Source organism: Vespa velutina, chromosome 6, assembly GCF_912470025.1.
Source record: "Vespa velutina chromosome 6, iVesVel2.1, whole genome shotgun sequence".
NCBI classification, from domain to species: Eukaryota; Metazoa; Arthropoda; class Insecta; order Hymenoptera; family Vespidae; genus Vespa; species Vespa velutina.
The window spans coordinates 1313116-1339824 of record NC_062193.1 but is presented as its reverse complement, the minus strand read 5'-3'; the positions used below and the strand labels follow the sequence as shown (position 1 = coordinate 1339824).

At 33.5% G+C, this 26709-nt stretch overlaps 4 protein-coding genes across 10 annotated transcripts; 3 read left to right on the top strand and 1 right to left on the bottom strand.

The window, feature by feature from the left end:
* The first annotated feature begins 58 nt into the window (after window positions 1–58).
* On the top strand, window positions 59–5260 carry LOC124949995 (sodium/potassium/calcium exchanger 4-like). The gene is made up of 9 exons (XM_047496006.1): window positions 59–330; window positions 1182–1403; window positions 1543–1730; window positions 1992–2139; window positions 2280–2381; window positions 2513–2569; window positions 2681–2890; window positions 3003–3104; window positions 3192–5260. Exons 1-9 carry the CDS (start codon window positions 192–194, stop codon window positions 3524–3526), a joined length of 1503 nt encoding a protein of 500 aa, XP_047351962.1. The 5' UTR covers window positions 59–191; the 3' UTR covers window positions 3527–5260.
* LOC124950003 (peptidyl-prolyl cis-trans isomerase-like) lies at window positions 2928–6140 on the bottom strand. Of its 2 annotated transcripts, XM_047496020.1 has the most exons (3): window positions 6009–6140; window positions 5782–5859; window positions 2928–5697 (listed from the first exon to the last, which is right to left on the bottom strand). In XM_047496020.1, exons 2-3 carry the CDS (start codon window positions 5819–5821, stop codon window positions 5327–5329), a joined length of 411 nt encoding a protein of 136 aa, XP_047351976.1. In that variant the 5' UTR covers window positions 5822–5859; window positions 6009–6140; the 3' UTR covers window positions 2928–5326. The 2 variants fall into 2 exon arrangements, with proteins under 2 accessions (XP_047351976.1, XP_047351975.1); XM_047496019.1 differs by having other exon boundaries at window positions 2928–5859; window positions 6009–6137.
* A 106-nt stretch (window positions 6141–6246) lies between these two features.
* LOC124950001 (vesicle-associated membrane protein 7) lies at window positions 6247–8261 on the top strand. Its single transcript, XM_047496016.1, has 6 exons — window positions 6247–6497; window positions 6902–7130; window positions 7453–7590; window positions 7666–7824; window positions 7892–7984; window positions 8076–8261. Exons 2-6 carry the CDS (start codon window positions 6927–6929, stop codon window positions 8142–8144), a joined length of 663 nt encoding a protein of 220 aa, XP_047351972.1. The 5' UTR covers window positions 6247–6497; window positions 6902–6926; the 3' UTR covers window positions 8145–8261.
* A 1872-nt stretch (window positions 8262–10133) lies between these two features.
* Window positions 10134–26709, top strand: LOC124949806 (proton channel OtopLc-like). Of its 6 annotated transcripts, none has more exons than XM_047495513.1 (10): window positions 10134–10596; window positions 11689–11931; window positions 12276–12670; window positions 13427–13905; window positions 21349–21576; window positions 22594–22796; window positions 23330–23643; window positions 24084–24264; window positions 24392–24677; window positions 24785–26709. In XM_047495513.1, exons 3-10 carry the CDS (start codon window positions 12584–12586, stop codon window positions 25485–25487), a joined length of 2481 nt encoding a protein of 826 aa, XP_047351469.1. In that variant the 5' UTR covers window positions 10134–10596; window positions 11689–11931; window positions 12276–12583; the 3' UTR covers window positions 25488–26709. The 6 variants fall into 6 exon arrangements, with proteins under 6 accessions (XP_047351469.1, XP_047351467.1, XP_047351468.1 ...); XM_047495511.1 differs by having other exon boundaries at window positions 10137–10596; window positions 24782–26709; XM_047495514.1 differs by having other exon boundaries at window positions 10138–10596; window positions 24099–24264; window positions 24782–26709.

The following is a 26709-nucleotide window of genomic DNA, read 5'->3' as shown; positions in this document are numbered from 1 at the left end:
TTGAATATTATAACAAATATTTTAAGTTTCTTAATGTTAACGTTCCAATAAAAAAAAGAAAAAAAAAACGAAGAAAGAAAGTTATTTTACTTATATCTAATTTTTCTCTTTTCGACAACGAAGATTCGTAATTTCTTCTCCTTTTCTTTTCTTTTTTGTTCTTTTTTTCTCTCTTTTTTTCTACAATCGTTATGGCACGACGACACAGGCATATGATCGCATATAGGATATTATTCGTGATAGCCATACCTGCTATGTACTTCCTTTGCGTTAGTATCACTGGATATAATCCAAAAGATCCTACATCTGTGAGCGGTTATAGGAAGGCTCGTGAGTATTAAGCAAAAAAAAGAATAGTAAAAAAGTAACGAAATAATTCTTTTACTTTCAATCGTTATACATTATACGTCATAAATATTCGATATTTGAATATTTCCTTAGTTCGAAACGATTTCCTGAAATGATATAATTCCATTTTTTCTTTCACACGATAAGGCTCATAAAAGTTACATATATGTACACACACACACACATATATATATATATACATGTATAAATATATATGTGTATATATATATGTATATACATGTATATATATATATATAAAATATTACCATCGATGATCTTTCATTCCTAGTAAATTCATTTCATAGAAAATGCGTCGTATGACGAAAGTCGCTCGAGATTCAAGCATTATCGAATAAAAAGATCTCTCGAGAGTTCCGCGGGTAACCGTCCGCGTCGCGTGAGAGGACGACGTTACGTTACGACGATTATTTTGTCTTATAATCTGCCAACTTGACGAGAAATTACCCGGTACGGTTTAATTCGATCGAATTAGAGACAACCTCCTCTTGCTCTTCTTGCGAGGTACCTCCTCTTAAGACTTCCTCTTTCATCAGATGAAAAAGATAAAAATATATACATATGTATAATATATATATATAAAAGAAAAAAATGAAAAAAATCAAGTTTCCCAGATAGTGAATTTTATCGAATATGCTTAGCTCGTAAAAATCGTTAGATCAATGAATGAACGAATGAATAAACGAACGAACGAATTATTATCCTGATTATTTGTTTCAATTTCGTTTCTTCTTCTTCTTTTTCATCTTTTTCTTTTATTCTATTCTATTTTATTATATTTTCTTTTTATTTATTTAATTCATTATTTTTTAAAGATTTTCGCAAACTCTTACAAACGGTGGAAGTGCAAAAGGAAATTATAGGAGAGAATTGCACAAGACCGGCCATTGATGAGTTCCCATCGGATGGATTAACGCGAGCAGAACGACGATCTGGTTTCATAGCGATACATTTCGCCATTGCTATTTATCTCTTTTTACTTTTGGCGATCATCTGTGACGACTTTTTTGTACCTGCGATAAAGAAAATATGTGAAAGTAAGAGACTCCTAAAAGGAGTAATCTTTTCTTTTCTGTTATTTGATTTTGTTACTCTATTTATATTTTTTATATTTTTTATCTGTTGATACGATAGAAAAGTATTTTACTTTCTTAATCGATGAAATTCATTTTCTAGAGATGAAAGTGAGCGAGGACGTCGCCGGTGCAACCATAATGGCAGCAGCCAGCTCCAGTCCAGAATTATTCATCAATGTTATTGGAACTTTTATAACGGAAGGAGATTTAGGTGTAGGCACGATCGTTGGTTCCGCTGTGTTCAACATACTTGCTGTGCCAGCTTGCTGTGGATTATTTGCCAAACAGGTTGGTTTATCATAAGAATATATTTTTATAATGATATATATCTTTGTCTTTCTGTACTCGAGTACAGAAAGAATATGACACACACATATATATATATATATATATATATATATATATATATATATATTGAGAGAGAGAGAGGTAGAGAGATATGGAGGGAGAGACAGAGACATTATCTCGAGTATTATAATCGAATCGATAATAACAAGTTGTTAGAGATGTTCTTTTTCTTTCTTCTTTCTTTTGTTTTTCTTTTTTTAGACACTACATTTAGAATGGTGGCCCATCACACGCGATACCTTGGCATACTCTTTCACTGTACTTTTATTGATCATAACACTTCGAGACGGTCGTATCGAGTGGTACGAAGGCTTGATTCTCATCATATTTTATATACTTTATATTTCGGGTAAGTTCAAAAAATTTGATGGAACAAATAATATGACTTTGATAAAGGATTTTTCTTTCATTTTTATTTTTTCTTTTTTCTTCATCTCTCCAATTCTTCTTTTCGTCAGCTTCCTTCTTTATTTATATTTTTTCTTTTAGCAATGTTTTTCAATGGAAGAATCAATGGATTTATAAAACGTGTCACGTCGAAGAGAAAAGCGTACAAGAGTATCTCCGAGAATAGTCCTCTTATTTCTAGCAGTACGATTGAAAATTTATATAAAATTATACGAAAATTTGATTTATACATTTTTCTTTTCTTCTTTTTTTCGTCAATTTTAATGTTTTATTCTTTTCATTTTTTTTTTTTTTTTTTTTTTTTTTTTATACAGCGTACATGAAAAACGGCAACATCGAGAATTTCGGTACGAGCGAGAAGGAAGAAGCACGTGAGTGTTTTTATGAAACTTAAAAGAATAAAGAAAAATCTCTTTTATATATATGTATATATATATATATATATATATATACATATATAATATATTTTTTACTGTTCACAGTTGAAATCGTAAGTATGACAAGTTGGCCGAGCTCGAAGTACGAAAGAATATGGTGGGTTTTAACATGGCCGATCAATCTGGTACTGCTCGTTACGATTCCAGATTGCAGGAGACCGAAATTAAGAACATGGTATCCTTTAACATTCATCATGTGCATCATATGGATCGCTAGCACGTCTTACATAGTAGGATGGGTAATAACGATTATCGGTAGATATTTTTTTTTTTTATTTCTTAAATTTCCTCATTTGATAATTAAGATTGTTAGATTTATTAATAAAAATACATATACACACGTATACATACATATATAATTTGTAAGGTGATACATTCGATATTCCTGACTCGATCATGGGATTGACTTTCCTCGCGGCTGGTATGAGCGTGCCTGAAGCTGTATCTAGCGTTATCGTAACAAATCAAGGTAATTAACGATTATAATTAACAGATAATTATAATCTATATATATATATATGATCGCCAATATAATGAATAATTTTTATTCGTTTAGGTCTTGGATCCATGGGAATAAGTAATTCGATAGGTTCGAATGTATTCGACGTTCTACTTTGTTTAGGATTACCATGGTTTGTGAAAGCCGCCATAATACCAACCATACCAGGGGAACATAGCATTAAAATTAATTCGCAGGGTCTCGTTTATAGTTCTGTATCTCTTTTTTCTACATTATTCATCCTATACGTATCTCTCGCGTGTAACAAATTTAAATTAAATCGTGGCATCGGTATAACATGTCTTATTACATACGCCATTTTTTTAATATTCGCATCGATCGTAGAACTTAACATCTTTTTTGTCGTTAATTTACCTATATGCAATCACTGACAATAATTATTAAATATGCATTTACTTGCCCGTAGGCTTTCTATACAAAGGCAACATTATTTCAGATACATATGTATTAAATAGAATAAGTTCGTTAATGTGCTAGTCAATTATTTGTAACATTTCCATTTAGTACATTACGATATATCATTATTGAATAACATGAATTTAAATGTATTTCGTGTTAGGTATATTTTTTAATTAAATTCATACTTAACGCATGTTACATATATAGAAATATAAGAGAAATATATATATATATATGTGTGTGTGTGTGTGTACATGTGAAAATGTAAATATATATCTTATTTACCTTTTATATTATTAAGAACATTAAAGAAAGGTATTGATATATATCAGAAGGAAGTATCATTTATCACGCATATGTTGGTGTTAATTTCTATTATATTATGACAATAAGAGAATCAAAAAGGAATATTATTAAACATAAATTTGACATAAATGGTGGATGAATGGTCCAAATCGAAATATTGTTAAATATTTATTAAAATGTATTAGGTGTATCGGTAAGTTCTGTTCGTATCAGTTACAACAAATTTCAATAATTATGCATATATTCATTTGATGCATATTTGGTTCTCTCTTTTTATCACTGAATATATACTGACCCAGAGAATGAACTAAAATGAAGATAATTCATATTAGTAGTAAGTGAGACGCGATCATGTACTCATGACTACTGATAAAGTTCATTTACATCACTGAATTTTGTACGAATTTCAATGAGGAAGAAATGCTACAGAAGCGTATAAAAATTTATTGAAAGTATTTGGTACAGTTCTTGATAGAACATGCAGAAGATGGTTCAAAAAATTTGAAATAGCTTTGATTTCGATCTTTCTGATAAGCTCTGGGCGACTATTTTTGATCGACGACGATACTGTCAAGATCATGTTAAAGCAAAATCCTTTTTTGACAATATCGGAGATTATGGAAAGGCTTGATTCAGCTCAACAAATCATTTCAGACTATATTCGGAAATTAGGATTGGTATGGAAATCTTCGAGATGAGTGTCATATGAGTTAAGTGAGAAGAATTTGAATGATCGATATTATATCATATGCACATCTCTACTTGCACGGAACAAAATCGAACCCTTTTTGAACTGGATGATAACTGGGAGATGAAAAGTGGATTACTTTTTGGAAAATATCGTAAGGGAAAGGACATATTGTGAACCCGGAAAATCTGCTGCCCCCTCCATCTCTAAAACGAATTTCGAAGACCAATACATTTTGAGCTGTTGAAACCGAACGAAAAGCTAAATTCGGAGAAGTACTGTCAGCAATTGGATAATTTAAAAATAGCACTCCAAGAAAAGAGACCGGCGACGTTCAACAGGAAAGATATCATATTGCTTTATGTTAATGCCAGGTCGTATACTGTTTTGGAGACTCGTCAGAAACTCATAGGGCTAGAGTGGGAAATTCTATCGCATTCACCATACTCCCCGAATCTAGTAACCTCTGATTATCACTTGTTTTTGTCCTTAGAAAATTTTTTCCAGGGCAAAAATTTCAAAAACGATGAAGATATCAGACAAACACTGGTTCAATTTTTTGCTCCTAGGGATGAGGCATTTTTTAAAAATGAGATGTACAAATTGTCATCACGCTAGTAAGAAGTTATAAAAAATAATGGCAATTATATCACTCAATAAAATTTATTCAAGTTATTATTTCATTCAATTAAAGTTTATTATGAAAAATGTATTATTTTGTTTTATTTAAAAAACGGACAGAACTTTCCGATAGACTTAATATGTAATAAAAAGATTTTTATAGCTGTCCACAATCTGCAATCACTATTTTTTGAAGTGTCTTGCCGTTTTGGGTACCAATACTATCTATCTTTTTGACTACATCCATACCTTTGATAACAGAACCAAATACTACATGTTTTTTATCCAACCAAGAAGTTTTAGTAGTTGTTATGAAGAATTGAGATCCATTGGTATTTTCTCCAGAATTAGCCATGGATAGATTACCAGGTCCAGTGTGTTTAAGTTTGAAATTCTCATCTTCGAATTTCTCTCCATAAATGGATTTACCTCCAGTGCCATCATGATTTGTAAAATCACCTCCTTGGCACATAAATTTTGGAATTACACGATGAAAGGTACTACCTTTGTAACCAAATCCTTTCTCTCCTGTACAAAGAGCACGAAAATTTTCTGATGTTTTTGGTACCACATCGGATCTTAATTCCATTATTATACGTCCAATAGGCTTATCATCTGCGGTAATATCAAAATATACTTGCGGCAAACCCATTGTCTTCCTTTATAATATAAAAATTATTAACACTGGATCTAAAGTACAACATAAGATAAAAACATTAATAGTAATATTATATAATATAGTATAATATTTCAATAAATTAGAATTATATTTTGACTCTTAATCGAAATATATTATTATTATAAATATAAATTGAAATTAGAATATATATACAATTTACCTCAACGTGGTATATAATAAAGAAAGAATAATGGTTGTGTTTTTCACACAAATAAATATATACATATATATATATATATATATATATATATTGATTTAAGAGGGCGCTAGTTGACACGATGTACAGTCTGAAGTTAACGCGTGACAATACTTTTGTGTAAATATTCCAAGGTTGGCAGTATGAAAAAACTAAAAATACTAATAAATGATATTGTAATTTATTTCACTGTTATTCACTATATGCGACAGCCTGTAAAAAGAAATGATATTGTGAGTTGGCTGTCGCAATACTGATATTCGTGTATAATGCATAAGAGGGTGTTTTGACATTTCTATCAGAATCAGTGCAGATTGATAAATCGACGATAAATATTGAATTGTTTGTGTCCCTTTAATATCAGGTCATGAGAAGCAGTTACTATTGTCACTGACAAAAAATTCCCATAATATACATTTCATTTGTTAAGACGCATTAATTGAACGTATCAAGGTAATATTTGTCTTCTTTTTTTTTCTTCATTGTATAAATTGTTACTATTCATGTAAGTCTCTCGAATTGATTCGCGCTATTTAATTTATAATAATAATAATAATAATAATAATAATAATATAAAAATATAAATATGTATAATAATTTAAAATATCAAATTGATATTAAAATTAATTTTCCTTTAGGTTAATATTTATGATATTGAAAAATTTTAAGACATAGATCGTTACTTACGATTATACGATAAATTAATCATCTCTTTGTTTAAGTTACGATGAATCATCTTGAAACTTTGAAAAACATCATTTATTAGAACAGAATGTACAATGTAACTTCTTCTAAATCGTCTTATTATGTAAAGTTATCATTAAAAATATTATAAATAGATTTATTATCTTTTTCAGATAACAAAAAAAAAAAAAAAAAAATATGCCTATTTTATACAGCGTTGTGTCCCGAGGAATCACTATATTGGCCTATCATGCCACATGTGCCGGTAATTTTGAAGAAGTTACGGAGAAAATATTGTCACAAATACCACCAGAAAATAATAAAATGACTTATTCTCAAGGACCTTATCTTTTTCATTATATCTGCGAGGATTCTATTATTTACATGTGCATTACTGACGATGTATGTAAAAATCTTAAGCTATACAATATATATTAGGTGGATCGTAAAAGTAATGTCGCTTTCTTAAATTAAATTCAAAGGAATAAATTTTTAACAAGTTTTTATTTTTAATCACAATCAAATATCGACATGCGCAGAAACGACATTACTTTCCGGTCCCTCTAATATATATACATACATTATATATACATTATATATACATTATATATACATTATATATTGTTTTAAAATGCTTTAACTTATGCAAATATCATATTTGTTTTCTGAACAGAAATAAGATTTAAACTATGTCTTTTTTTTTTTTTATATATATATATATTAGGACTTTCAAAGATCCGGAGCATTCCTGTTTCTCAATGAAATAAAACGTAGATTTTTAACTGTTTATGGAGCTGGAGCTCAAACTGCTGTGGCTTATGCCATGAATACAGAATTTGGTAGAGTTTTAGCCAATGAAATGGTAAAATTGACACGTTAAGTTTTCAAATTCAAATGTGCCTAATCGTAAGGATAATAATACATTTCTTTTTTGTAGAAACATTACAGCGAATCCAGGGACAATGATACTATATACAAAGTTCATGGTGAACTTGATGAAATAAAAGATATTATGGTAAATAATATAGACAATTTAGTAATGCGTGGAGAAAGATTAGAACTTTTGATTAACAAGACCGAAAATTTGACAGCTAGTGTAAGTAATATTAAAATCATTTTATTCAATCGAATTAATTTTATTTCTAAGAAAACAATATTTTTAGTCTGTTACGTTCAGAAAGACCAGCAGGAATTTGGCACGTTCGTTGTTTTGGAAAAACGTTAAGATTTATGTTATTGTAGGAGCAATCTTAATAGTATGTAAAAATATATTCATTTCTATTTATCAGAAAAAAAAAAAGAAACGAATATATAAAGAATAAAATTTGAAATATTCTGCATTTGTAGGTAATGGTTTATGTTGTGGTGTCAATAGCATGTGGCGGATTGGGTTGGCAAAAGTGTGTTGGAAATTAGGTGTCTGAAATATCTGAAAAAGCTGTGCCTAGAATACATTACGTCATATGAAATAAATAAACATTGCGAGAATTAAAAATTATGATCAAGTATGGAAGGCCTTTATTGGGATGAGAATGAACAACATCATCTTTAAACCATACTAAATATACACGTACATATATTCTGTATTTATTTGTGATATTCTAAGGACAAGAACGTTTCTTACTATAACACAATAGAATTATCAGATACTCATATAACATATATATATAGTGTAGCGTAGTTAATTGTATTAATATCTGTTATTTTTATTATCGATCAGGAATATTATTCTTAATCTTAAAACTCGAAAAGGGATGAATGAAATATTGATGTTATTTTTACGTACTTTATTATATATATATATACACACACACACACACAATTATTATATTATAATAATAATAATTATATGTATAATTATTATTATTTAATAATAATAATAATAATATTATTATTATAAATAATAATTAATTATTAATATAATAATTATATATATATATATATATATATATATATATATATATATAATTATTATTATTATTACCGAATTATATATCACGAATAGAGAAGATTCAGTCACGGAAAAAATCAATAAAATTGTTATCACGATTGTTTAAGGAAAATGAAAATAGAAAATCAGTTGGAAGGAATTTGATGAAACAAAAAATATCCTAATTAATCATATTTATCCTTTTTGTATTCCAATCGTATTTATATTTTTGTTCTTCTCCCATTATACACCAAATACATATATATCCGTAAATGCAATAATTGTAAAAGGTATGAGAAAAAGAAATCTTGATATCATAACAAGACGTAAGAGATTTCAATAATTTTCACAAGAGGGAGACACTTGTCATTGATTTTTAAATGGAAGATCTCTATAGAATTATGATGGTAATTTATCGGTCGTTCAGCTTCTTCCATGCCATTAGTCACATTAGTTTCCGCACGAGAGCCTTGATGCTTCGTGGCCACCCTTGCTTCCTGAAAACGACCTAATCTGCGCATGCTCACCTTCGTTCATTTCTTTTCGAATACATACGCTATATACACCCACATACACACCCACACACACACGAGCATATATATATATATATATATATATATAAGTCATAGATAGAAAATAAGATTTGTATTTTCCACAAAACGTTTGGAAATAATAACGAATGTATAATAAAGTAAGTAGTATGTACAAGTTTTATTCAAATCAAAGGGAGCAAAGAAAAAAAAAAAAGAAATAAAAATAAAATATTCGACGAAATAAATAATGCAAAAACGTAACGTAACATAACATAACGTGTACGGCCCTGTTAGTAGTGGGAGTTAGAGAAGGGTGTAGACTGTAGAGGTAGTAGTGGTTGTGGGACGTAAGCGTTAGAGCGGCGGCGTGTGTCGGGTGGCGGCGTGCCGGGCGCTGTCGTCGCGACGCCCGGGCCATCGGCAGCAGCTCGTCGGCTTTCGGTCGGCTTTCGCGGAGGATGTCGATGCCTCGCGTGGCGCGCCCTTCGGGGGGGTGCCTGCCAAAGAAGTGTCTCCCGCGGTACGTTACGCGTGTACCGACAACGACGACTCTCATTAGTTTCGTTTCGTCGATTTTTTTTTTCAAATCTTTCCAAGAGTTTGCGAGTCTATCCTAAAGGCTCGGTGAATGCTAAGAAAGCAAATACAAATAAAGAGATAGAGAGAGAGAGAGAGAGAGAGGGGAGAGAGAGAGAGAGAGAGAGAAAAGCAGAAAGTGAGAGATAGAGGAATGTATCGAGATAAAACAAAAGAAAAAAGTAAAAAAGGGTAGTAATAATAGCAATAGAAATATATACGTTAACGATTGTAAACAAAAATACGAGACTCGAAGAAAAGTACGCGTGTTTGTACTATATATATATATATATATATATATATATATATATATATATATATATATATATATATATATACATATATACATATACACATATTTATAATAGTATAATATCGTAATAGCGATATTAATAGTAATAGTATAATAGAATTCGCAGTAATAATAGTGAAATTTTCTTACCACGGATTTCTTTGAATTATTTTGTCATCCGCTATTTGAGACGTTTTCATCGTTTCATCTATTTTATTTCGGAAGAGAAAGAAAGTAAGAAAGATTGAGAGAGGGAGAGAGTAAGGGAAAAAGAGGAAGAGTAAGAGAGAGAGAAAGAGAGCGAGAGAGAGAGAGAGAGAGAGAGAGAGAGTAGAAGGTAGATAATATGGAGCAACGGCGAATCGGAAAAGTGGAGGGAAGCTGACGGATCCTCGTACGCCGCGCTCGTCCTTGAACGGCTTGAATGGACACACGGTAGTGGATGAAAGTGAAAACGAAACTGACCGTACACCGGGGGCGGCGTGGGAGGTGGATTCTCTGTGATATGGAGAACGTCGACAGGACGACGAATCCTTCGTAAGTTTTTCATCCCTCTTTTTTCTGTTTTCCTTTTCTTTTTTTCTTTTCTACTTCTTTTTCTTCTTCCTCCTTTTTCTTCTTATTATCATTATTGATTTTTTTAACGATCAGTTCGATTCAATTCGATTTCTTTTTTAAAAAAGTACCCGTGAAATTGGTACTCGTCAAAGTTCGACGAATCATTTATCAATTTTTATTTTGTTATGTTTTAGTTCGCTTTTTTTTCTTTTTTATTTTTTATTCATATTTTGCAATAACAATATCATTTCTCTTGGCACGGTCAATGGGACTAGTATCCCTGATAGCCGTAGATGAATGTTCGTGAAAGGATAAAAGAAATAAATTAAGAAATAAAAACGATACCTAATTTCGAATTTGAAATTCCGTCGAATCGATGTCAATGAATTTTCGCAGTTCTTCGTTCTATCGCGATGAAAATTTTGTATATATTAATAGTGATAATAATTTTTTTCAACCACACCTCTATCTGGATATATACGTTTAATTTATATCTTGTCGCGTGACTATACGAAGATAAGGGTATACTAGAGTTCTTAGCATATATATATATATATATATATATATATATATATATATATATATATATATATAGGTGCATACGTATAGTCGAAAGAAAATGTATGAAAAGGCAACATTGTCGATATAAAAACATAACTACCAGGAAGCATGAACGCGATGGGAAATGCGTTGCCTTTCTCTGCACGTAACAGAAACGACGGAAAATCGTTGCGCTGCGGAATTCTGGGAAAAGCCTACTATACTGTAGTCGGTATATACTACCCTGTGTTAAAGGGAAACGCATTTATTATATGTCTATAAATATTTATCTTTGGGATACGAGTCACTCACTCCCTTTCTTTCTTTCTCTATCGTTCGAGAAAAACTTTTAATATATATATATATATATTTATATTCGTTTACTATCATTTCAAATTTAGTTATATATAATTCTAACGAAAAAGTATCGGACGAAAGGAGATATAAAAAAGAAAAAAGAAAGGAAAAAGAAAGAAATGAAAAAAAATAATATTTGGTATCTTGCGCGTGTGTGTGTTTATGTGTTTGTAGTGTAGCGAATATTTCTCTGACACACACGGGGGTCGTTCGACGAGGAAACATTTGATGCCACGTATACGACTCGTAAAACGTTCGAAGAAGCGAAGGGTCCAACGTGGAATGGCGTTCTGAACGATGTCGTACGTACGGTGGAACGTTCATTGACGTTCGAACTTCAGTATCCAAAGCGTGTACAATAACGTCGATGGACCATGAAATGAGAAACTTGCGTTAATAGGCAAATTAATTTTAAAGGTACGCTACACTTTCGATTCGATTTAATCTGATTTGATATTCATCGATCTTCATTTATCTATTTATTTTCGCGAAGTAAGAAATAATTAATGGACAAGTAAAGAATGCGATATATTTTACTTTTTTTGTTTTCTTTTTTTTTTTTTTTTATTCTTTTCTTTCTTTTACTTTGATATACATAGATTTATCTCGTTGTTGTCGTCGTCGTCGTTGTAGTCGTCGTCGGATAACGAGTACGACTACGACGACTACGACGAGGACGATGAGGAAGACGGCGACGAGGAAAAGAAGCCTCGTTTTGGTGGTACGAAAGGCGATCTGTCATTCAAGAGCGATTCTTTCAGGCTACAAACCCGGTGGATCGTGTGTGCAGGGCCACCCTCTTTAGAATTCCCCGTCCGTGGAGTAAGGAGCTCGTAAAAGACAAAGGGGGTTGGTGTTAGAGAGGGGTGGATGAGCCAAAGCGTGTGAGAGAGATAGAAGAGAAAGCAAGAAAGAGAGATAGATAGATAGATAGATAGAGAGAGAAAGAGAGAGAGAGAGGGAGGGAGAGAAAGAGGGCTACTGTGTAGTGGAGGGATAGAGAGAAAGGGAAAGAGAGATAGAGATAAAGACAGAGATAGAAGAGAGAAAGAGAAAGGAGATAAGCAAGATGGGAGAAAGCTCACCGGATCTTAGCCTCCGGCTTCGACGTGGAAGCTCGGACTCCCGAGACTCCTTTTACATGGACTTCGCTCAGGTATGTACTTACTTACTTACTTACTTAGTTACTATATACGATACTTTGCTTTTGGGATTCTCAAGATACCGTTTATCGTTAGCTCGTTAACGTGAAATTGTCGACGACGATCGTCGGTGATCCTTGTTGTTTTTATTATTAATATAAACGCCCTCAAGCTTCTTAAGATAGAATTTTAATATCGTCGATGACTATATTATCACATAAGTACTTCCTCGAATATTTAATTTCGTTGACATAAGTCGTTCTTTTTTTTTTTTTTTTTTTTTTATCAGGACGATATTAAAAGGACGATGTTCGTCGATAGAAAGAATTATGATATATCTATCCGTTATGTCGATCGGAATAATTCATTTTAAAATTATCCAGGTCATTCTTAGTAAAACCCATGACATTTTATGACTTTTATAAAATATATATATATATTATAAAAGTCATAGAAGTATATATATATCGAATATACATATATATATATATATATATATATATATATATATATACCGACACATAGCTATCAAAGTACGATGAGAGATAATCGAGTACTATAGATATATATACTAGAGTTCAAACTCCATCGATTTCCAATTTATTCGACGATGAAACTGTTATCCGATAACTTTTAAGAACGGTTATATATATATATATATATATATATATATATATATAATAAAAGCAATCGAATGTGTTATATTTCTTATTTTTATTCTTTCTTTTTTTTTGCATATTTTTTATTTTTCCTTTCTTTCCGTTTAACAGGGTATCGATTCAGACATCGAAGAAGTAGCCAGGCCAGGTGACAACTGCGACTCGTTGCTGGAAAATCAGTTGGACGAGAATGGTTGCGACTTACCATTATTGGAGGATATTACGACAATACCGGAGGAGGCATCGGAAGAATTGAGAGAGGAGGAGGAAGCAGCGGCATTGGAAGCTGCGTCGCGTACCACCGACGTTCCAGTAATTAGTATGGAAATGGAGAAATCTAGCATGGGATCTACGATGACGACGACGTCGACATCGATGACGACTACGACGACGACGACGAATACGACGATGACTATTACGACTACTATGACTATGACGATGACGACGATGACGGCGAATACGATGATGATAACAATGACGAGTACGACAACGGTTATGACGACAACTACGAGCCCGTCTACAGGTGTTGGAACTTTCTTAACTGCAGCAGCTGCTGCTGCTGCGGCTGCAGGCACGGCTACGAGGCAAGAGTGAGTATAGAATTTGTTCCCTCTTTTGCTAATACTACCCTCCTCCGCATCATCGTCGTACGCATTTTCAATCCTTCTCCGAATCCCTACTACTAAAACCACTACTTCCCCCTTTTACTCGTTACCGATATTCCCGACCGTTAACGATCCCGTGAAGTTCTCTCTCTCTCTCTCTCTTTCTCTCTCAATTTCTCTATTTGTCGAAACTTCTTGATATAACCCCTTCATTTCGCTGTTTAAATCCGAATGTTATAAATCGATCGAGAAAATATATATATATATATATATATATATATATGGGTATGTAAGTATATAATTAAGAAATGATTTTTAGATAGTTTTTTCTTTTTTTTTTCTTTTTTTTTTTTTTTTTTTTTAAAAGATTTGATTTCTCCGAGTATTTTCTTAGAGATTATTTCTTATTTTCAACATCGAGGAAAGTTCATTGTACTGTAAAGATTTTAATGCCAATTGTCGATATTTAATTTCATCGTAAATCATTAAAAAATATTAGTTACTTGATGTTCGAAGAAAACATATCATATATACTATTTACGATTTAACTAAGAAAATTTATAGGTCGTTTAAAAATTTTCTATATCAATAAATATATTTACTTACATAAATATATATATATATGCCCATAATTATGAAAGTGGTCTAAGTTATATATTTCTTGTTTCGAGATATTTAATGAATTGCATTTGAAACACTAAATGAATTCCGTATAACGTTGAAATTACATCCACTATCTAAAGATTCATTTTTGACGATATCGTAAAAATTACATTAAATACATATAGTTTAAGATAATCTGGATGTGAAATAAGTGATAAACTCATTTTTTTGAAATTTTGACTTAGACAACTTTCATAATTATAGGCACATATATATATATATATATATATATATATATATATATATATACACATATATCTTTATTTGGTATCCATTTTAGTCATTCATCAGTTTTGTTTTTGTTTCGAATTGTTCCGTATATCGATCCCGACTTCATGACTTTGACCGCGGCATCGTGACGCGAATTACGTTCCCCTTATACAGCCCACGTTCACCCACCCTTTCTCTCTCTCTCTCTCTCTCTCTCTCTCTCTCTGCTTCTCTCTGCTTCTCTCTCTCTCTCTCTCTCTCTGCTTCTCTCTCTGTCTCTATGCATACGTGGACCGTCCGCATTCCCGCACGACATTAATCACTGTCCGCGATTAACGCGCATTCCCCTCGGTACTCACGATGAATCTACGATTTGTAGGTAAGCGTTACGTTAAAACGATTTTTAAGTGATCCCTCGCCATTGGAATATCAATTACACCATCATTTCTAATAATACTCTATGTATGTGTATGCGTTTTCCTCTCTCTCCTCTCTTCCTCTCTCTCTCTCTCTCTCTCTCATCCCCCTCTCTTTCTTTCTTCATCCTAGATAAATGGATTCGATCGATAGAATCGCCATTTTCTCTTGATCGATTTAACTTCGATCAGGTAGTTTGTAGAGAACTCGATTACTTCCGGCGGATATCGAAGAATATATGAGGAACTCGCAGATATATGAGGTAGAGCGTACATTCCAGCAACGAAGGTTAATATTGACCTGTCACTTCGTTATGGCTTTCGAACGACCTTCGCGCGTATGTAGAGAGAGAGAGAGAGAGAGAGAGAGAGAGAGAGAGAGAGAGAGAGAGAGAGAGAGAAAGGAAGAGGACGAGAGAAAGAAAGAAAGAGAAAGAGAGAGAGAGAGAGCATCCCTTTTGCTTCCGGTGAAATGTTCTGGGCTAGTAGTAGACTTAACCCTTTCACCTCCAGACCCCCCTCTTTCTCCCTTTCTCACTCTCTCTCACTTACTCCCTCCCATCCTCCCTTTCTCTCTCTCTCTCTCTCTCTCTCTCACTCTCTCTTCGATCTACCCGGAAAGCAGCTTATTCCGTCGATTTACATGCAGATTCAATCAACGTAGAAACATACACGTGAAGACGCATACTTACACACTTAAGTGTATATATCTATGTATATATGTATGTATACATCCATGCATGTATCTACGTATATATGTATGTATATATTATACGTGTGTATATAGGTACACATAGCTATAGGTATAGATCAACAGCTAATAGTAAAAGCGTTTGCGAATGTTCATCTTGAATGTTCGTTCCAATCGCTCTAAGGTAAATTTGTTCTAGGCATACGGAAATCTTTTTCCAATGTGTCTCCGTCCAAAAGTATAAGTTATTTCGCAAAAGTTAGACGCGATCAAAACGAATCTTTTCAAGGACACGAGAGAATGTAGTTGGCTCGTTAAATGAAATCGATTTGATCTAGTTTCCTATCGTACGATCTTACGTCTAATTAATTTAATTCACAATACTATTCGACGATATCAAAATTAAATTGGAAAATCTCTATCAACAAAATATCCAAGAAAGAATCTTTGAATTCATTATTTGTCTCGGTACTACGAAATTTTATATATATTAGATCACTTTCTTTTCTTCCTTCCCCTTCCTTATCTACCATCAACATAACATGATTTTTCATCTGATCGTTATTGTAAATCCGAGATTCAAATTTAATAAAATAAGCAAATCTTAAGACTCCGTTCAAATTAGAAGATTTATTGAAAATTCATTTCTTTTCTTTTTTTTTTTTTTTCTTTCTTTCTTTACCTCGGTACTTTATGTTTGATTTGATTTTTTATTTTTTTCTTAACCGATGTTATCACACGGAGAACTCCAGTGGAACGTTACGGCACTGTCAATTTCATTTGTGGCTAACGAGCTCGATATCAAACGGTCGTGTATCCAGAGATAATGGTTAGGGGGTGGAAGAGAACGAGAGAGAGAGAGAGAGAGAGAGAGAGAGACAGACAGAAAGAGTCAGAGAGAGAGAGAGAGAGAGAGAGAGAGAAAGAGAGAATGAGAGAGAAAGAGAGAGAGAGACTATCAAAGATATATGAGACTAGTTACGGACTTAGTTCGCGACGACGAGGAGGGCCTCAGTCTGTAATGCGGGGTCCGAGAGTATCGTGCCACGAGCCGGAGGGCCGTGATTGTGTCATCCGCTGGTGAGGGACGTGTTCTTTTTTACCAACCTTTTCAACGAGGTGACTAAGAAAAAACGCGTTTCAAGGTCACGGATATGCTCATCAAGGAGACTTCCCTCAGGTATTCTTAGGGATTCATAGATTGCACTTAGATCCAATTTTAATTATTCGAATTAATCCTTATTCGAATTGATCCTTCTTGATCTTACTTGTTCGGTAATAGATCTTTTTCACTTATAAATTATATATGTATATATATATATTTACTTATTTATTTATTTATCGATAGAGTATGATAACGATTTAAAGTATATCATTCATATTTTTTCTTTATTATTATCCTATAATAGATATAAGTAGAAAAGTGAGAATGAAAGAACATTAGAGATCTATATAAAAAAAAAAAAAAAAAAGAAAAAGAAAAAAAAATGAAAAGAACGTTTGAAGGATTGGGATCACTCTTATGATAGAAAGGGTTTCAAGAGTAGTAGCAGAAAAACCGATCTGATCGATGCGATCGGTTGTTCTTAACGCGAAACGGATTACAAAGTACGCAGTGGGAACCAAGGGAGATAAGATAGAGAGCTTTCGAGAGGATTTCTTCACGAGGAGGGATACTTAAAGAAAGGGTGGAAGAGAAAGAAAGAGAAAGAGAGAGAGAGAGAGACAGAGAGATAGTGTGTCGGTTACTTCGATGAAAGGAGACCGCTTTCTAAACTTTTCTTCTCTTCGTGTCGGTGCAACCGTTAGTAGTAATAATAGTAATAAAAATAACAATAACAATAATAACAATAGTAATAAAAATAACAGTAAAAATAATAATAATAATAATAATAATAATAATAATAATAATAATAATGATAGTAATAGTAATAATAATAATCATGACAATAGTAATAGTAATAACAATAATCATTTTGGAATAAAAGAAACATCGAACGAAATGAAATTTTTCTATCGAGTAAGAGAAAGCAATCGAAGATATGAACAAATGTTTGACTGGGTGAAAAAGAATTTTTTGAAGAAACATTTGTTTTGCTGATACATATATATATATATATATATATATATATATATACATATATACTTACATATATACATATACGTATACTTACTGATATATGTATATATCTATATATTTATAAATATATGTATATATATATGAATATATCTATAAATTATGTATATTGATTTGAAAAGAGAAAAATCGAGATGAACGACGATATCAAGAAGGATTTATTATTTTGGTTTACCGAATGTACAAGTGAAGAGAAAGAAAGAGAGAGAAAGAGAGAGAAAAAGAGAGAGACACAAAGAGAGAGGGAGAAAGAGAGAACATCGAGAAAATAATCCGAAGAATGTGACTTTCGCAAACTGCAACGGACTGCTAACATACGAGAATGAAAAGAATAAAGGAACGAGAAGAAGGATTCCTGAGGGATGGCCCGAAGGGTTTTGCGAAGGACAGGAGATTCCGTGAGATGAGTATGAGGATGAAAAGTGGGAAAAGGAAAGTAAGAGAAAGAAAGAGAAAAATAGATAGAGAAAGAGAGAGAGAGAGAGAGAGAAAGTGCGGAAGAGAAGGGGAGGAAAAGGGTGGAACTTCTCAAGCTACGGACACGCTACGTTCCTACAATGAGAGAGCAGCACTCAACCGGTGAATCAACCCCTCACTGCCCTCCTATACCAGCACCCTCTCATGCTCGGCTGCTTCTCCAACACTACGTGATTATTTCAAAAAGCTTCGGAGGTACACGAGATGAGCCTATGTCCCTCTTTTTCTTTCTCTCTTTCTTTTTCACTCTCTCTCTCTCTCTCTCTCTCTCTCTCTCTCTTTCTCTTTCCTCTCTCAAATCCTTCTCTCCCTATTCCGAACCTGAGGACTTTTTCTTCCTCATGTTACGAGTGTGCGTGCGTGAATTCGTCGCGCGAGTACCTCGTCAAAAGGACCGAGACTCTTCTTCTTACTCCTCGACTCTTTCCAAGGTATGAGAACGAGAGAACGTAGCTTCTATTGGATAGGTCACCATACTGTCAACTCTTTCTACTGTATATGTACGTACGTACGTACGTACGTACGTACGTACTGTACGTTTATCGTTTCGAAACATTACATAAGAAAGAATTATCCAGTCTATTCGAGATACGCTGTCTGATTTGTTTTTTTTCTTCTTTCTGTTTTCCTTTTTTTTTTTTTTCTTTTTTTTTTTTCCTTTTTTTCTTTCGTCATTAAATTTATTTTCAATACTTTTCTATCGAGCTATTTTTATATTATTATTTTTCCTACTTATTTTTTCTTTTTTCTTTTTTTTTTTTTTTTTTTTATTTATTTATTCATTTATTACTTATTCCATTAACGCGATCAAATTTTAACGTCGTCTTTATGTCATTTCAAATTTCTCTTTCAAAAATATTTATAAAAAAAGAAAATATGAAAGGTAGTTCAATATTGAATACTTTGATATAGCTTATAAAATATTTAATATTGAATTCTCTTTCGTGTTTATATATATATATATATATATATATATATATATATATATATATATTTATATATATTTATAAATACATAAGGTTAATTAAGAATATCAGAGATCTGAATCCGATTTCCTTTTCGAGATGCAACATGAAAAGTTAAAATTGTGAACAATTTTCCGTCACTAATATAATCGACCTGGATAAATCGTAATAAAATTGCATTCTGCCTTTTCTAGATGGTTAAATGTTTCTTTCGAGATCCATAATAATTTTCGTGTTCTATTTCAGATCGAGTTCAATTTCTCGACGACTGTTTATATAAACTCAGAATAGGATCGGTTTAAAAACGTCTAGAGATCGATCAATAAAACGTATATCCTTTTTCTAATTGTTGTCCACAAATATGGAATTTCACAGGGAAGATATTCCTGGTATTCAACAGAATCACTGGTTCATAATTCATCGGCTGTCAAGTTAAGAGGATAAGTTAGGACTATTATTAGATAAACGGTAGAGACCGTTAGAAAGTGCTACTTGCTACGTCATCTAATGACACTCACAAAGCCATCAGCACTAGTAGGTCTCTTCCTGCAGCCAGTGTCAATGTAATGTGTCAAACCGTTACAACACCGTGCTGACCTTAAAGCGAACGTCCGATCGTGCTTCCATTAAGATTCGACACGTTAACTAGAAAGAAAGAAAGGAGAAAAAAGGAAAAAAAAGAAAGAGAAAGAGAAGGAAAAGAAAAAAGTATATATCGTCTTCAAATCTTTTTATTCATTACTATAATTTCGGTTGAAATGCAATCAGGAAAGGTATCCGGGGATAGGAAGTGTGGAAAATCTACGGACTCGATTAAAAATTTCATTAACTCATGCCGCGTTTACACATGGGCATAGAGCAACTAGTAAACGAGTTGTATGCACGCAAGATTGCATTCGTTTTTTTTTTTTCTTTTTTCTTTATTTTTATTTTTAATACGTACGCGTAATAACGAGGAGAAAGAGGATACCGTAATTACTTTCTATGCTTTGCAATCTGTCTCTTTCCCTTTTTAATCGTATATCTTTCTCTTTCGTATTCAACCGGACCGTGCATCATCATCATGCATGTCTTCATCGTGGTAGTCAGTGGTAGTCGACGGTTCTTTTCAACAGATATTTTGTGATTCATTGAATCGTGAAAGATACGAGATATGTGAAGAAACGCAAGCATTCCTGTTTTTTTTTCCTCCTTCTTTTTCTTCTTCTTCTTCTTCTTCTTCGTCTTCTTATTTTGACTCGGTCGAAATTCATAGGAGAACGGTCTCGTTAGCGTTATAATAAGTTCTTTTCAGAGAGAAAATAAGAGAGAGAGAGAGAGAGAGAAAGAGAGAGAGAGAGAGAGAGAAGAGGTGTGCAAATGATAGATAAATGTTCATTGAAAAAGTTTCAAAGCGAAATTACCATGACTAATATTCTTTCTTTCTCTCTCTATTTTATCCCTATCTCTTTGTTCCTCATCTTACAAAAAACGACGATTAGCGTAATAGAAATTGCGGTCGTGTTGCGAACGATCGATCCGAAAACACTAGAGGGATGATAGTAATGTTGTCTCGAGAGGCAGAATTATCTTTTTCTCTCTTTCACGTTTACGACTGATCGATATCCGATAATAAAATTGAGGATAAGAGATATAAAGAGAGAGAGAGAGAGAGAGAGATAAATAGATAGATAGATAGATAGAAAAAGAGAGAAAGAAAAAAAGATAGGAAGCTCGTATCGGATGAATCGTCTCTTTTAGCAAAGAGAATTTCCCATAGAATCGTTTAGAAATTAAGGACCGTGATTCGCGTACGATGATGGAAGTGTAGGAGGAGTAGAGAGGAGGAAAAGATAAAATAAAAATAAGGAAGAAACACGGTCTGTGCAGCTGGCCAGGATTGCCAGCAGCTTTGCCATCACCGGCCTCGCCATCTGCGGTAATCGTTTCGCCGGAAACGCTGTCTAGACACAGTAGTAGCTCACCCTCACGTGCCCATCGGTCACCTCAGTATGCACTGGCCCTACCATGTTCCTCTCAGCCGATACCAACGGTTTGTTATCCAGCACCAACCTTCCTCGAGGTTGCCGACGATCGCAAGTGGAAGAATCTCGGATGGTGAGTGTTTGCGTTTGTATACATGTTAAACCTGTTAACCTTTGATTTATCTCTATTCTTTTTCTTTCTCTTTTTCTTTTTTCCTTTTACTCCCATTCACTCTTTTCTCTTCTTTCTCTCCATTCCATCGTTACTTTTATACAAACTATTTCCAAAAATATCATCGTTCCATTTAATTAAATATAAATTTGCAATATATATTAATCATCGTGTATCCGTTATCCAACTATGTTTCTAATGAAATACATCTCGGGGGAAGTACTCGTCTAAATCGATTGATTTTCATTGCAAATACGTTTCATGTATATATATATATATATATATATATATATATATATATATATATATACACATGTTTATAAGAGGTGCGAAGAAAGAATGGAGAAGGAGGGAGGAGGGAGGAGAGTACTTGGTGATATAAATCACGGAAATTTCACGTGATCCTCCGTGTTATCCTGACGTATGTCTATATCGCAATTACCGGTACTTTAGGAATCAAATACGGTCGCGTATAGGCGAGCGAGGCACACGATTACGCGTAATTGAGCCAATTCTTAAGGGTGGGTGGGTGGCTCGGTTTTGGTAGTGGGGGAGGGGGGGACAGGATTTGAGAGATGTTATTTGTGACCAATGATATTATTACATTTTAAAGTACACGTTGGATATCACGATTTTCTTTTTATCTCTCTCTCTCTCTCTCTCTCTCTCTTTTTCTGTCTCGTCGTGAATTATAAACGTTTTTCCGCCACGTTTGCGTACTATCTGCCAGACGAAAAAGAAAGAAAGAGAAAGAAAAAGAGTGAGAGAGAGAGAGAGAGAGAGAGAGAGAGAGAGATGGAGGAAAAGTAAGAAAAAAAAAGAAAAAGGAATATGCGGAACGACGCGAATTTATTTCGGCTTACCTCTTTTCTGCTTCCCTCTTTCTCCTCCCTCGCCACCAACATCCCCCCATCGTCTCGTTCACGAAACGAGAAGACGTACGCCTCGTTTCAACTTCAATTTCCGTTTCTGACGCAGCGATGCTCTTGCGACGACCCTGAGTGCCCTGTATGGAAAACTTCTCGTCGTAATGGGAATCGCCTTTCCCATGGCGGAAGTGATATCTACCTATATACCGCCATCTTTCTACGAGGCATTCTACCTTTACTTATACTTCGGCAGCATGATTTTCCTGATGTACATGTATGGTATGCTACTCAGGGATGGCAAACCAAAGCCAAGTAAGTTCGATTGTTCTTTTCTTTCTTTCTTTTTTTTCTTTTTTTCTTTTTTTTTTTTATTTTTTATATTATTTATTTATTTATTTATTTATTTATTTTATTTTTTAATCGAAAACTCAAAACTAATTGCAAACGAAATATTCATTAGGTCTTTGCTATTTTTTGTTATTTGTACTATACACACACACACACACACACACACACACACACACTTACATTGTATTTTGTTATATAAGATTTTATATAGGAAATTATTATCACTTTTGTATATTTTTTATATTAATATAAAATGTATATGTAATAGATCATATATGACAAATACATACATAGATATGTACATACTTATTGGAGAATGATGTTAAAATTTGCAGTAAAAAGTATTAAAAATACTATTGGATTGATTTAATATCGAATATGATATTATTGTAAATATTGAAAATTTCGATATCGCTAATTGGTCGATCCAGTACATATAATAATTTTTATAAACGTAATGGAAATATAAAAGCTTAATGATGGTTTTATATTCGTAGAAAAACAGAAGGACGTGTGCGATTTGGATTCATCGAGATCATCGAGTGGTGCTGGAGGTGATAGCGATGCACCTGATACAGGATGTCCTCATATGACGGTGATACGACCGATACAACATTATGGTAGTTTTTACCTTCGAATGGGCGCAGTCGCTTTTGGTATCGGTTCAATGATTTATTCTGGTCTTGAATTTGGCCAATATTTCGAATTGGAACGCAACACCAAGTGTCACAATATAATGCTGGCACTAACACCGGCTACTAGAATGGCTTTCATTTTCATTCAAATGTACTTCATATTTCTAAACAACGAGGTGAGACCAAACAAATATTTTGTTTTGTCTTTTTTTTTTTTTTTTTTTAATACGATATCCATCCACTAATTATTAAAATTTAGAAAAGGGACGATAATTAATTTTCAGTCTAAACGATTCGTTTCGACTCGATTAGGTCGTAAAATGTATATGTGTATATATATATATATATATATGTATATATATACGTTATGCAATAATTGTGTATATATACTTGATTATACACCGACGAAAGCCGGCCACGAGGTTAATGAAACAGAAGGGTGAACAACCCCCGAGACACCCCTACCCCAAGTTAGTTTCTTCTTTGATCTTCCCTTGCTCGGAAAGCGAGATGAAAAGCGAATCGATTAGAAACGAGATCGATATCATCTCTGGACATACTATCTAGTTAACCGTTAACGTTAATCGATACAACGGTAGTAATCGGAAAATTGAAGGATTTTATGTTGCAGCAAATGAAGGTACATCGTCATCGGATAGTTGCACGTTTCGGTCTAATGCATATGATCGGTACGAATCTCTCCGTTTGGTTGAACGTTTTGGTTCAAGAAACGAAGCACGAGATTCTCACGTTTTACAACCCGGAGAATAATTCCCTCAGGATTTCACATAGATTAGGTAAAAGAAAAACACGGCATTTGCTATGGTAGCTATGTTTGTTTGTTACGTTTGTTCGTTCATTTGATTTCGTTTGATTTGATTTGGATTGTCGAAGTGAATGTAATTAACGTTGAATGAATTACAGGTATGAAGGGTGGATTCCATCTAGGTGGGCACAGTCATATTCATCATGGTGAACATTTAAGAGTGCCAAGAGGATTGAAGGGTCCTCATCATATGTTCGAATGTAGAAGAACAAATATCATGGGATCGTTAGTTCAAGATGCCAGTCCGTTTCTTTTTCCTTGCACAATAGAGTATAGCTTGATATGCGCCGCCATTTTGTATGTCATGTGGAAGAATATATCTAAAACAATGTTCGCCAAAACGATGACTCCTCCGGGATCGCGTCATCACGCTCACGCTTACAGGTAATCGAAAATTAGAATAATTTTTGATAACGTAATATTTGAATTTGTATTAATTGATATCATCTATATATAAGAATATAAATATAACTTTACGATTTCGACAGAAGATCGCCGCATCATTACAGTGTCGACTGTGCCCGTGCTCACAAGGGTCTCTTCGTTGGTATTTTTATACTGGTGCTAACGATAATATCCTTGATACTATTCTTCGTCCTAATATCTCGTCCAGAGTTGGTAAGCTTGGCGGTAACTGAAGTGAACATTTGCGAGCTGACACTTTATGGAATGTCTACTCTCGGAACTCTAATAGGGATGTTTCAAATGCGTAAACTTCGTTACGACGGCGGTAGGAACTTGGAATTGGACAATATACTTTTAGTGGCCGCACAAACTGGTATGTTCATCTATTCGACGTTCACGATCATCGGTGGACATTTTACACTACAGAAACACACCGTCTTAGTATTGGTAACTGCTTTGGCAAGCGTAGTTCAAACCACTTGTCAGACTATCTTTATATTAGACGCATCGAGAAGATCGGTGGCTACTGCGAAACAAATAAGAAGAAAGCCAGGTAGAGAAATAGTCACATTTCTTTTGGTGACTAATCTGGCTATGTGGGCGATCAACACGCTTGAAAAATCACGGGCTGAGTCGCATCCGGTGCAGTTGCATTTTTACGGTCTTTGGGCCTGGACCATAATAACTCACGTTTCCATGCCGCTGGCAATTTTCTACAGGTTTCACAGCACCGTTTGCCTCTGCGAAGTATGGAAGAGAGCGTACAAGGTGAAACCGACCTATATGTGACGTAAGGGGTCCCGTGAAGTCATCTGGAAGACCACGGCACCACAACGACCCAGAACATTGCCGGGCAAACTCGACGCCATTGCCGAGAACGATCAATCATCGTATTTCATTTAATTGATACGATAATATTCGTTCGAGAGAAAATTTTCTAATCGCCTCACCTTTTTTATCCCCATCTTTCCATCTCCTTCACATTTTACATCCTTTTTCCTTTTTGTTTCCTTTTTTCTAGTCCTTCGAAGAAGAAGAAGAAGAAGAAGAAGAAGAAGAAGAAAAAAAAGAAACGAAAAAAGCGGAGTATCTTTCGTTTTCGTCGTATTGTTTTCTATATATTACTTTCGAAACAAGATATGAAACCAAAAAGAGCTATATATAACTTTCACGTTTATTAAATCTCTTCAATTACATAAAAATAGATTTATTTTACGATCATTCGATTCGTCGAAAACGATATTATACTTCGCTCATAGATTGAATTATCGTTGGTATAATAGGAAGGATCGATCGGTATAAAATACTCATCGGAATCGTCAATTATAATACGATGAGATAAAAGATGATGATAGGGATTATAAAATGGAAGGACGATTTCGATCCAATAATAAGTAATAACTAGGTATTATACGAGGAGTGACAGATCAGTTACGCTTTTCGTAATTTCTGTTCAATCGAGATCCACCAAATAATAATAATAATAATCATTGGTACAACAATCTCTTCGCTCTCACGGACATCCGTCTTCCAAGTAGTACAAACTACAACTTAAATAGTACTTGTCGCGTCCACGTATAAGTGATTTATCTAATGAAAGAAATAAAATAAAATAAAATAAAATAAAATAAAACGATCGAAAGAAAAGGAAATAAAAATAAAATAATTATTTAAAGGACGAATTATCAGGATAATGGTTGGGGTTTGCGATTGATAGTTGATTTAGATATTTTAAACGTTAGGTCAAATCCATTTAGTCGGTTCATCGTTATTCATCGTAATTATTTATCGAACGTTGGAACAAGTCTGGATGATAGATACCTTCATATTACATACATACATACATACATACATACATACATACATACATACATGCATAGAGACACGCAAAGAAACAACCAGGAGATTCTAAATTATCCTACAGAATATCGTCTGTATGATCATAATAACATCGTAGAGTAGATAGATATTCACGTTTGTCCTGTCGAATAAAATAGTTCTATAGCTCGGA